Below are 12,620 nucleotides of genomic sequence, written 5' to 3'. Positions count from 1 at the left end.
TTATTTTATTTAATTAAACTCTATTTCTCATTAATTTTACGTTTTAGAATTTCATTTTTGTTACCTATAGTTTGATAGGCATTCCAACACTTCATTTTTAATATATTCTATTAATTTGGAGATTTATACTTTTAGATCTGGATTGTTTTTTTTTTTTAATTTAGTAAAAGATATTAATGAATGGAATTAATAATAGAAAGATATAGGAATGAATTATGGGGTTGGAGAGGTAAAATGGAAGGTTAAGAGAAATGTCGGTTAGTAGCAAAAATGAGCTGTGTGCGAGAGTTTTAGGGGTAACCGACACACACATACACACACAAGGCTTACACACCACTTTGTAAATTTGTAAACTCCCTATCACTATTGATGAAAGATAGCTTTTCCAACTTCATAAACACAACTTTTACTTTCTCTTTCTCTTTCTCTTTCCCTCATCACTCTTAATCATTCATTCCCTTTCTTTCTTTTTTATATTTTGTACACATATTCTTACAACCTAACTAACCCCAAATTCTATTTTTTTTATTAGGATCCGTCTTCTTGAACTTGTAACATTTTAGTTGATGATATAAAATTAGTTATCACACAAGGAGGTATTGGAGGATGATTGATATATATTTGTGTAAATGTTACTTACCTTGACTAGTTTGTTGTTGATGAGTTTAAGATGAATTTAGTTTTTAATTTAAACTTTACAAATTTAGCTAATTGTTTTAGTAATAGGATGAACTGAGATTAGAGAGTTTACAAAAATTATAATGTGCAAGATAGACGTTAAAATAATTTTTTCTCCTCTTTTATTATACTTTTTTACAAAAGAATATAAAGTGAAGTTGTTCTTTTGAAAGATGAGCTAAAGTTATTCTATTTTTCTTTTCTTTTTTTTTTCTTTTTCTTTCAAAAATTAATCATACTTGTGAAGTTTGTGAAAGTACACAACTTTAACCCTAACTAATTCTATGTTATGAATGTCTTCACCAATACACAAATGAAGTAACTTAATTAATTTTTTTTTTTCATTTTTTATATACTCTTTTTTTAGTCGTTCATATAATTTAGAGTCAAATTGATGAAAGTAAATATTAAAACGAAACTTTAGTGGGTATAGTATGAAAGTGAGCTTATTGTTTTCTAGAAAAAAAATTCAATATATATAATTATTAAAAGTGAGTTTATTTTATATATAATTATTAAAAGTGAGTTTATTTTTTAAAATAAAAGAGTTATATATATATATATATATATTCTTAATTGACATTCCCTTATTTTTTTTTTGGACAAATAGTAAATGTACTAAAAAGTTATAAGAAACATTTGGATTGGAAGAATGGTAATTTAATTTACAAATATGAAACTTTCATTTAACTAATTTTAGCAATATCTAAATTATGCAAAAATCATAGATATGTACAAAAATGAACTTAAGATTCTCTCTTAATTAATAAAAAAATTATTATCAAAACTCCTTTTATCTCACAACTCTATCTTAGAATCCTTGACAACGACCCGACCTATTCTACCATAGGTTTTGTAATCCATATCATACCTCTAATTAAACAAAAAAAAAAATCTCACATCCAAAGTGTTTCGACAACCACCAAACTTTTATGTTCTTCAAACAGAGACATTAAACAATTACCACATTTTCAGCCACAAATCCACCATCCAACTCGAACAATAAAATCATTTAAAAAATTATAATCAGAAGAAACCGTAACAATCATGTCATCATACTATATTCTAGTTGTTAACTACCTTTTGCTACTGTATCCCTTTGATCTTCCACACCATGGTCCATAATTATTATGTCACAAAAGATGAATGAAAACCATAGGTTATATCTATAAAATACAAAGGAAGTAAAAAAGAAGAAAGAGTCTGAAATGAAATAGTAAAAAGTGAAAGTGGTTCTCTCGTGATTAAGAAATTATCTGCTTCAACCACAAGGTTGATGTGGCAAAAAGGAGCGAAGATTCTAACTCACTCATAATAAATGCACAGCTGGCAATTATTTAATAATCAACAGATTTGGAAATTTAATTATTTTTATCTTTAAATTTTATTATTATTATTATTATATATATATATTATAATCCAGACATATTCTTTATGTTTCTTGTACTCCAAACTACTTATATGTTTTTCAAATTAATTACTTATCATTTACTTTTTCCCATCACACGTTAATCACATTTTAATATTAAGCTAAACTTAATTAATTACAATAATTTTCTCATAAAATTATAGTTCGGGATATATATATATATTCCAATGTTATTTAATCATGATGTAATTATTTTTTTAATTCCAACTAAATGTAGTTTATTCAATGGGTTATATTTGAATTCTCATTTGAGCCATGTTTGTTAAATTAAAGACCTAGTGGGTGATTAAAAGAAATTAAAATAAGAAATATTCAATGTGATTTTATTTTGACTTTTTAAAATATTAAATTTTGAATTTTTTTGTTAAAAACAAAGCACATAAAATTTGACCTAAATGAAAAATTGGCTATGTGATCATCATTTATAATTAGATTCGCTAATTTTAGGAGCTTGACATAATTGATTTTATATATATATATATATATAAGTTTTAGATTTCTAGAATGTGATTGATATTTTCATGTGAAAAAACCATAATAAAAATGTAATTAAATGAAGTACATTATTTTGATTTTTTTAAATTTAAAAATGTTAACAATAATAATAATAATAATACATAGGCAATTATATAATATTAATTATGTGTGTTTGTGAGAGAAAACATGTGATGTGAAAGTTGTATTTAATAATTCTAAAGAAAGTATGGTCTTTAATTTCTTATTGTGAAAGAGAAGTTGGATTTTAATTGGTGAAAATTTGTGATGGCTCTATTTCTTTTTCTTTTTCTTTTTAAATACACGAATTTATTTAAGCCAACTACTGTCGGTTCTTCAATATTTTATTATATATTGTTATACCAAAATTTATTTTTTAGAAAGAAAAAAGAAATAAAAATAATTGCATTTGATCATAAGAGGACATTTTTGATAGTGATCCCCTAACTCATTTTCTGTCTTCTATTACAACTCATGTGAGGCCACAGAGAGAGAGAGAGAGAGTGGACGAATTATAACATGTTTTGAGTTTGATGAACTGAGGTTTTGTTACTGAGATGAATGTTAGACGTAAATTACAAATTCAATCGGTAAGGGTAAAGGAAGGGAGTTGGACTTTAGAGACCATTGGCGTTAGTCAATTAGCCTATTGGATTTGGATGGATGGCTAGATGGGGTTGTCATCATATTAGAAAAATAACTTATGGGCTGCTAATTAAAAAAGAATATTGATCTATGCCACCATTTTGAGGTCACTTAGGGCCCTACATTATTGTCATTATTTTTTTTCTGCTAAGGAAAAAATCCCCAAGATGGAGTTTATATTGTAAGATATTTATTTAAATTTCCCTAGTCATCTCTTTGTCAGTTTTGGTTTGTTAATTTATGTTGTGTGCATGTAATAAATTAAGGAACAATAGTACAAAATAAATGAGGGGGTAGAAATAGAAATGGAAAGAAAACTACAACACAAATCAGCATATTCCAAAATCATCCTTTTTCCTTCTTCTTCTTTTATTCTCTCTTTTTTGGTTAAAGAAAAGAAAGAAGGAGGAGTTGTTTGTTTCTTACCCTCTTTTAAATTCTGCCATTCTAATTCTTAACCAAACCCCATTTATTCTTCTTCTTCTTTTAATTTTGTCTTTTTTAACTCTCTTTTTTTTTCTTGTCCTTCTTTTAAAGGGTAATTATCTTAAATGAAAAAAAAAAGTTAAAAATACTAAATTTGTCACTAATTGAACAATTTGATGTTCAAAATGCATCTAAATATTTAGATTTATTTTAGTATAATTTAAATTTGGTTAAGGTTGGTTTGGCAAAAGTCCAACATAATCCAAATTAAAATTGGATATTCATTTTTCTCTTCGGTCTCGGCGCAATTTTTGATAGGCACAAAAATACAAAAGATTTCAATCAATAACACTTCCTACGTCGTTTATTCTTGAGGTCAAAATATGACAATTCTTCACCGCTTTTCATGCCTTTTTAATTGGATTTTCTCTCTCTCTCTCTTTTTTGGCTGATTTTATAGTTTTTTGTTGGATTGACTATAATAATATTAATAATATAAAAAGAAAAAAGAAAAAGGGAATTTGCTTAAAGTTTTCTTACCATTTACGTAAAGTAAATGCTCTTCCCTCTTCTTCTGCATGTCATTTTTTCCTGTACTTTCGTCTCACCCTTCGATTTTTCTATAGACAAACTTCAACTCCATTCCGATTTTTGCTTTTTCTTTCTTTCTTCCTTTATTTGTTTCTTTATCAAAATAGTAAATAAACAAGATAGTTACAAATATAACAATTGAATTCAAAAATTCAAAATAATGACATTAAAAATATTTTTAAAGAGTTACAATTATAGTAAAGTTTATTAGAGTCCAAAATGTGGTTTTACTGAATAAATTCAACACAAGGAAAAGGCCCAAATTAAGTAAAGCCCAGTTGAACGGATCGGTCCAAAAGCCCAAGAGCGTGGAGGTATGGCTTCGGCGGTTATTGATTAGATTAGATCCTTTGTCTAGAAATGGGCAAAGTTCCATTACAAAGTCACCAACAGAGTTTTTACATTCTAATAATATTCAAGAAGTTTTGTGGTAAAAGAACTTGAAAAGGAAACGGTGCCGTTTAGTAGTTACAAAATTATATCGTTTTAAATACTTTCTTTTATTATTGTCATTTTCTTTAGTCTTTTTTGTTCCATTTTGTCTATAAATTTCCAAAAAATTCAATTTATTCTTCAAAATATTTATTATAGGGTTTACATTTCGGTTACTATATTTTATATTTTTTCTAATACAATTATAGTAGAAAGATTTGAATAACAAATCTCTCTAAATATTTACTAAGTTAGCTAATCTCTTATTATCTAAATTTCAAATTAAAATAATTAAGCAAACAAAGAGCTGGAATAACTATAGTTTTTAAATAATATTCAAACCTAATATTAGATATTATGATAAAAGAATAGAGAAATCGTAAAAATAGAAAATAGAACCTTTGACAAAAATATTTGTAGGATAAATAATTTGTCAATTTTTTCTTTTTTTTTCAGTTGAATTTGGTTCCTACATTTTCAAAACCTTCCTTATTGTTAAAGGTTTTCACAAATTAAAAAAAAAAAAAAATAGGATGAGACTAAATTGAATTAAATTTAGACTTGTAAATTAAAATTTTCAACATAGAAAAATAAATTACAATACCTCCCACACTTTCTGGATGAAACTTCCCATGATTATCTGTTAACACACTAGAACTCATTACACACTATCATCCTAATTTCAATCAATTGGGCAAAAAGATAACTTCTAGGGATAGGTAAAATTTTACATCATATTAGTTATATGTGTGTGTATAAACTTATTTAAAGAATAATTAAGGGACAAGTAGGAGAGAATAATAATGCTTAAAGATCTCAACAATTTTTTTATAAAGAAATTGTATTAATTATTTTCAAATCTAAAACTAGCCAGCAAACATGTAATGATTAGTATCATTATATAGTATATAAAAATAAGCATCAAGTAACACAGATACCAAATCAAATCAAACAAGAGTGGACAGATCATATATATATATATATATGTAGATGTTTTATCTAATTAAAAATACATTTCAATATTCCTAAAGTTTATATTATATTTTGGTATTTGGAACTGCCTACTTGAAAGAATAGTCTTTTTTAAATTAGGAGGAAATAATTAATATTTAAAAGTACTATTGGAAATTATTTGAAAGAAATATCTAATTTTATTTGTTACTATTTCCTCGAATAGATCTAAAAAGATTACGAATAAAGATTCAATGAAAATAAAGTTATATTTTACGATTTCTTAGACGAGTGTTTAGTAGCATATTTAGAAACTTTATTCTTCAAGTGTATTTGATAATATCTTTTTAATTCAAGTTTTTAAGTTATTTAATTGATAATAAACTATTATTAATTTATTTATAAATGCCATTTATAGTTTTTAAAAATTCATATAATTATTATTGTGTAATCTTTTATCCACTATAATACAATACACAATAATTGTTATATAATTTTGAAAAGGTAAATTTAGTTTATAATCTAGGTTTTATATTTTTAAACATTTTTTTGTATCTCTATTCTCTTTAATATGTGTGCATATTAAAATTTAAAACTCAATACTTTGTAAAAGGAAAAATAAAACAAGAATATGCTTTCAAAATACCTAATTCATATTGAATTTTTGTGATTTTCAATAAACAAATTTCAAACTATTTGTTAAACACGTGTTTGATAAATGAAATGTTATTGAAAACATAAAGTAGAATATGAATTTTGTATCATACCTGAACCGGAGTGGCTGCTATGAGTGAAGAGGCAACGGCACCACCAAAGACTTGGTTGCGGCCGTCAAGTTTAGAAAATGAAATGGTCATCAATCTTATATCATCTCCTTCATGTGACCATCCTGACAGTTGTAATATCTCAAACGTACCCTATAATAATACACATGTTATATATGAATGACTAATTGTACTCTCAATAAAATATAGATTTGAAAAAGGAGCAATAACCAAAATAAAGAGTAAAATGTTTCAGCGAAAAAATAAATTGACATGTAACTAAGTAATTAAGTAAGAAGAGAAGACCAACCTCGAATTTCAATGTTGAGGCAACAGAATTAGGATCATGGATAATAATAGAGGAAACTAAACCAACCGCAGAAATTATGCAAACTGTTCGACTCCGTGGGACCGAGAAGTTTGATATTCTATTCACAATATTCTGTCACACATTTAAAATTATATATAATATATATATATATATATATATATATATATATAATCCATTAATAACTTTCTAACCAAGTTTAGTAAAAATTAATTAACATCAAATAATTATAAATAGTGGGTTATACATTTACCTCTCCCGGTGCAACGAGAATAATGTGAGGGGTAAAATCCCGGCTGAATGTGTCCCATGCATAACCACCTTTAAAAGAAATGAGTTATAATAGTTCACGTAACAATTTTTTTTTAAAATAGGTTTTTTTGTTTTTCTAAACAAATATTTTGATTATAAATTTTTTAAGTTTAAGTTTTAGAAAAAGAAATAATAATAAAATTAAAGAAAGAATGGAAAGAAATGAAAAGAAAAACGAAAATGGTGTGAGAGAGAAATTAAAGAAAAGAAACCGACGGTTATTTTCACGGCGGCGGCGAGCGACGGAAAGAAAAAAAAATAAACCGATCGACGGGGAATTGAAAACAAAACCCTAGCTAGCTAGCGTACCTAACGATGCGAGAACCTGCAATTTACCAAAACCAGGGGGGTGGCCGAGAGGGGGCCGATTAGGTATGGTCTGTGAATCGGCGGACGACGATGGATTTTTGCCGTCGATGGTGTCGTTTTTTGTCGACCTTTCTTTTCTCTTTTTCATCGTAGTTGTCCTCCCGCCGGTCGATTCACCAAGCCGATCTTCCTTGTCGATTACTCTATCACCGATCGAGCTTTGTTCGCCGTCCTCCATGTTATAACTATCCGTCGATTCATGTTTCACCGTGAAGTTTATGCGATCTTGAGGCTCCATGGAAAAGAAGTTGAAGAATGAATTGCTTATCAGTTAGCAGAGTAATGCTCTGTTTTGAAACTTGGGAATTTTTTCAAATTCATTTGTCTTTAATTGGTAGGTTTTTAATACTAATGAAGAACGTTCAAATAGGGAAAAAAAACAAAGTTCAAATTTGCAAAAATAATAATTGGTAGGTTTTCAATTTTCTTTTTTCTCTGCCTGATTCAATTTTATAGAAAATGTATTTTGTTTTTTCTTTTTAAGTTTTTCAAATTCTTTTTTTAATTTTTATCTCTTAAATTGTTTTTATTTCTATTTTTATTTCCAGTATATTTCAAATTCTAATTTATTTTCAACCAATTCAATCTCTTTTATTTGTTTATTTATTTAGATTAATAAATAATATATAATATATATACTACAAATGATGGCTTTTAGGAGTTCATATTGGTTTGTTAATTACTTTTTGTTAAAGAAGGATCGAGTGTTTTGGCTCCCTTCACGTTCAAGTATATGTTTTTATGTGGCAATTGCTTGGACATTCAACTCTACTTCACAGTTCTTTGATTCTTCATACTTCAAAACGAATGCGTGAGAACATTATAACCATTACGCGTCTTTTGTATCGATTAGTTGTTCTTAGTGACATACAGTGCAAATGAGTTTTCGTTAAATATTTAATCAAACAATCTTCAAGTCTTTTTTCAACTAAGTTTATATTATTTATCTCTATCAATTGCATCTAAATAAACCGCTTACCCTTTCAAAATTGTTAAATCAACTTGCTAGAATTATCAACATATCTCATTTGACATATAATTTTTGTACTACATCAACTAGCTATAGTGACTGTCATCGAGCAATTTCAATGTTGACTTTCATTGATTGTCACAGACCAACCTCCAATCATTATTGTCGACTTTTGTTGTCGATCAATTTTGGTCACTAGTAAATTCTTTTCTAGTAATTTGGAATCTTGAAAAGAGTTGTATGTACGTATTTGTATATAATATAACTTCTTTTCTAGTAATTTGGAATCTTGAAAAGAGTTGTATGTACGTATTTGTATATAATAAAGAGTTGATCTAGAAATGGGAGAAGTTTCATTACAAATTGACAACATAATTATTTTACATTGAACTTTTTACTTTCTACCGTTCAAAAGTTTTGTGGTAATTAAAAAGAGTAAAAGAAACCGCACCCTTTGGTAGTTTAAAGCGAAGAGATGGAATCGTTACAAAATTCTTTCTTCTTCTTTGGCCTGCTCTGCATGCAATTCAAGGATTATTTTCCTTAAAATTTAATTATTTGGGGATGGAATTTGCTATATTTCGTAAATAATTTTAATATTTTATTATTTTAAAAAATATTTGATAACAATAATTATATAATTTTAAATACTTATTTTATTATTGTACGTTTTTTAGTTTTTGTCCATTTCGTCTATAAATTTCAACATATTCGATTTATTCTTTGAATTTTTAAAATATTATTTTATTTATTATGGAGTTTATTTATACTTCTTTTTAAATAACCATTTTCATTATTGTATTTCATTTTCCTCTTCTCTTTTATCTAAATTTTTCTCTATAAATTAGCTAATTGATTTCTTGTTGGTTATCTAAATTTCACGTTAAAACAACTCAGCAAATTAACAAACGGCCAAATAACAATGATTTTTAAATACATTAATTAAAATGTAAAAAATTTAAGACCGTATCTAAATTAAATTAAATTAAATTTAAAAGCATACTAAGTAAATTGATTTTTTTAGAGTAGTATTTAACCATCATATTATATTATGATGGAAATATATAATACTATGATAAAATTCTACATTTTTAGTTTTCATTTGAATTTGGTTCCTCCATTTTCACAAATCTTTAGTACCAAGCTATGGATTAAATTAAACAAAGAAACCATACCTTGTGACGTGTGGGCTTAGTACTCCATCAATTTAATTTTGGATAATGAAACTTCCCACAATTATCTGTTTACACACTAAAATTCATTACATATTATAATCTCAATCAATTGGGCAAAAAGAACTTCTAGGAAGAAGAGGTAAAATTTTACATCACTTATAGGAGAGAATAAGGTTGAAACATCTCAATATTTTCCTTACAAACGTTTAATTTTTGTATCTATTTGATTCTATTTTAATTATACGTAGACATCAACATTCAAGTTAAAAAGATTACAAGTATCATAAATGAAAGTAGAGTATAATTCAATGATAGTCTAAAATTATAAATCATAAAACTACCTGGTGGTACCTACACACTAAAATTTAGTTGAGTAGTTAATTGATATTAAATTATTATTAATTTATTATGATTTATGTTTCTTTTAAACCATATCATTATTATTTTGTAATATTATATCATTTATAATATATTACACAATATTTGTTATATTTAGAAGAAAAAAAAAGAAACCAGTTTACAATACTTTTACTATTCATCTCTTTGAAACAATTGTGCAACTAAAATTTCAAACTCAAAATCTTTATAAAATAAAAATATTGGTTCAAAATTTTACGGTTTGAAATCGGATAATATGAAAACCTATTGCATATTGAATTTTTATGACTTTTAATAAATAAAATTCAAACTATTTGTTAAACACATGTTTGCAAATATGAATATATTATCTTACTCTACCTGAACCGGAGTTGCTGCTATGAGTCGTGAACGGACGATGATGCCACCAAAAACTTGGCCATTGGATGTAGAAAATGATATAGCCATCTGTTTTTTATTATCTCTTCCATCAAACCATCCAGACAGTTGTAATATCTCAAATATACCCTATAATTACACACATAAATTATATTATATATGATTAGTTATATATTCAATAAAACATAAAATTAAAATTAAAATTAAAACTAGGAATTACCAGAATAAAAGAGAAATAATGTTTCAAATAATGAAAAAGAATTGATATATAGATAAGTGAGTAAAGAAGATGAACACCTCGAATCTAAGTATTGAGGCAACAGTATTGGGTTTATGGATAATAACAGACGAAACTGAACCATAAGCAGAAATTATGCAAATTGATCGACGTCCTGGCACTTTGAAGTTTGATATTCTATCCACAATATTCTGTCACACACTCAAAATTAAATATATACCACATTATTAATAATTTTTTTTTAAAAATTTAAATCATAGTAAGATTACTTATGGAACATTTACAAACATAGTAAAATAAATTAAAATATTTATAAAATATAACAAAATTTCACGTGAACTTTTAGTGAATATCTATCTATAACATTAATAGAAACATACACTTAAAATATACTTACCTCTCTAGGTGCAACGAGAACGACCTGAGGGATAAAATCTCTCCCAATTGTCTCCCATGCGTAACAACCTTAGTTATTATAAATATAACAAATTAGTTTATTTTTATTAAAAAGAATATTGGATAAATAATTTTAATTTTTTTCTATTTGCTATAAGAACTTCTTAATTTAATCATTATTTATTACAAGGAAAGGAGCAGTGATTACTATTTAACCAAATCAACCAATTTTTATTTTTTATTGTACTTCAATCTTGTAGTTAAAATTTAGTTCATGCAATTTGATCAATATTCGAAATCTTTAGGTTTTATTATATATTTCTAAATTTGTAGTTTAAGTTTTAGAAGAAAAATAATAATAATAAATTAAAGAAAGAAGGGAAAGAAATGAAAAGTAAAAAGAAAATGACGTAAAAGAAAGAAAGAAAAGAAACTAACGGTTACGGCGGAGGAGGGGGCGAGCGATGGAAAGAAACAAGAATAATCGCTAGCGTACGTACCTAACGTTGCGAGAACCTGCGATATACTGAGACCAGGGCGGGGGCCACGACGGCGTTCGGGTTTGGTTTGTGAGTCTGGAGTGGACTGTGGATCTCGGCGGTCGACGGCGTCGTTAAATTTCCTCGGCCTTCCTTTTCTCTTTTTCATCGAAATTTGCTTCTCGGCGCTCAGTTCACCATGTCTAAATTCCTCGTCGATTTCTCCATCACCGATATTATCACTATCCGAAGATTCATGTCTAACCATGAAGTTACCAGGGGGTCGAAGCTCCATGGAAACGAAGTTGAAGAATGTATTGGTTATCTTGAAACTTTGGAAATTCAATTGTATTTAATTGGTTTAGGGTTTTAAATACTAATGGCTTTGTTAGTGCAAAAGTTAATATAATTCGTTCTAATAGAAAACCCCTTTTGGCAAATTCTATTTTATTTTTATTCATTAATTGTTTTTATTTTGTTTAAATTGTACATTTTTCAGAGTTGAAATTGACATTTTTTTGTACTAAGTAAATGGATTAATTAGTCCCTACTGTTAGCAAGAATTTTAAGTTTTGCAAATTAAGTTTCTTAATCAAGGATTCAAAATAAAATAACTTTATTTTCCTGTGCAATGAGATATGAAAATTAATTCAATTTCTTTTTATTATTGTTATTGTTTAGATTAAGAAATAATATATCAACTATCTTAAAAAAAATAAAACTAAAAACTAAAAATTGAATAAAAACATTAGAGAGTTTGTAAACTTAAAAGGATAGAACACAATTCAGAAAAAGAAAAAAACTAATTTGCCATAGTTCAAATGATTGCTTTTTAGTGTTGATGGAAGTTTTTTGAGTTGTCAAAACATAATACATTTTTTTGGGGTTAAATTCATGGTAGCCATGGATGAGAAGGATCTTGGAGTTTCTGAGATCTATTGAGCTGGCTTCCAATCTTGAAATGGTAATGCTATCAGCCATGGAAATGATTCAACATCTCATGGAAAAACGGGAGAGAGAAGAGGGAGAAAGAGAGCCAGAAGAGGGAATGATTGGAAATATATAATTTTTGCTCCTTCAAGGATCTGGCCACATAAGCTGCCACATCAACTTGTATATAGGCAAATTTCTTATTAAATTTGATAATTTTATCTTTCACGCGATCAACCTTTTAAACCTATTTCTA

At 26.9% G+C, this 12,620-nt stretch overlaps 2 protein-coding genes across 4 annotated transcripts; both read right to left on the bottom strand.

Moving 5' to 3' along the window:
* Positions 1-2,990: 2,990 nt before the first annotated feature.
* Positions 2,991-7,815, bottom strand: LOC101216092 (AT-hook motif nuclear-localized protein 9). Of its 2 annotated transcripts, none has more exons than XM_031886829.1 (6): positions 7,361-7,815; positions 6,993-7,060; positions 6,722-6,853; positions 6,415-6,564; positions 5,301-5,336; positions 2,991-4,357 (listed from the first exon to the last, which is right to left on the bottom strand). In XM_031886829.1, the coding sequence occupies exons 1-6, from the start codon at positions 7,656-7,658 to the stop codon at positions 4,307-4,309; spliced, it is 735 nt and encodes a 244-aa protein (XP_031742689.1). In that variant the 5' UTR covers positions 7,659-7,815; the 3' UTR covers positions 2,991-4,306. The 2 variants fall into 2 exon arrangements, with proteins under 2 accessions (XP_031742689.1, XP_004145829.2); XM_004145781.2 differs by lacking the exon at positions 2,991-4,357 and adding an exon at positions 4,395-4,618 and having other exon boundaries at positions 7,361-7,806.
* Positions 7,816-8,732: 917 nt separating this feature from the next.
* Positions 8,733-11,759, bottom strand: LOC105435994 (AT-hook motif nuclear-localized protein 7). 2 transcript variants are annotated; one of them, XM_031887957.1, is made up of 6 exons: positions 11,456-11,759; positions 10,957-11,024; positions 10,619-10,750; positions 10,304-10,450; positions 9,566-9,630; positions 8,733-8,901 (listed from the first exon to the last, which is right to left on the bottom strand). In XM_031887957.1, exons 1-5 carry the CDS (start codon positions 11,727-11,729, stop codon positions 9,598-9,600), a joined length of 654 nt encoding a protein of 217 aa, XP_031743817.1. In that variant the 5' UTR covers positions 11,730-11,759; the 3' UTR covers positions 8,733-8,901; positions 9,566-9,597. The 2 variants fall into 2 exon arrangements, with proteins under 2 accessions (XP_031743817.1, XP_031743816.1); XM_031887956.1 differs by lacking the exon at positions 8,733-8,901 and having other exon boundaries at positions 9,429-9,630.
* Positions 11,760-12,620: the final 861 nt, after the last annotated feature.

Source organism: Cucumis sativus, chromosome 6 (genome assembly GCF_000004075.3).
Source record: "Cucumis sativus cultivar 9930 chromosome 6, Cucumber_9930_V3, whole genome shotgun sequence".
In the NCBI taxonomy this organism is placed as follows: domain Eukaryota; kingdom Viridiplantae; phylum Streptophyta; class Magnoliopsida; order Cucurbitales; family Cucurbitaceae; genus Cucumis; species Cucumis sativus.
The sequence above is the reverse complement of the archived record's forward strand: the minus strand, read 5'-3'. Positions and strand labels throughout refer to the sequence as shown.

Bases quoted from the DNA above. Each gene is read 5' to 3' on its own strand.
- LOC101216092 (XM_031886829.1), bottom strand. From the start codon at position 7,658: ATGGAGCCTCAAGATCGCATAAACTTCACGGTGAAACATGAATCGACG. The intron at 6,565-6,721 runs GTTGGTCTTCTC...GTATTATTATAG, and splicing joins CCTCAACATTGAAATTCGAG to GGTACGTTTGAGATATTACA. The intron at 5,337-6,414 runs GTATGATACAAA...GTGTGTTAACAG, and splicing joins TAGCAGCCACTCCGGTTCAG to ATAATCATGGGAAGTTTCAT.
- LOC105435994 (XM_031887957.1), bottom strand. From the start codon at position 11,729: ATGGAGCTTCGACCCCCTGGTAACTTCATGGTTAGACATGAATCTTCG. The intron at 10,451-10,618 runs GTGTTCATCTTC...GTGTAATTATAG, and splicing joins CCTCAATACTTAGATTCGAG to GGTATATTTGAGATATTACA. The intron at 9,631-10,303 runs GTAGAGTAAGAT...GTGTGTAAACAG, and splicing joins TAGCAGCAACTCCGGTTCAG to ATAATTGTGGGAAGTTTCAT.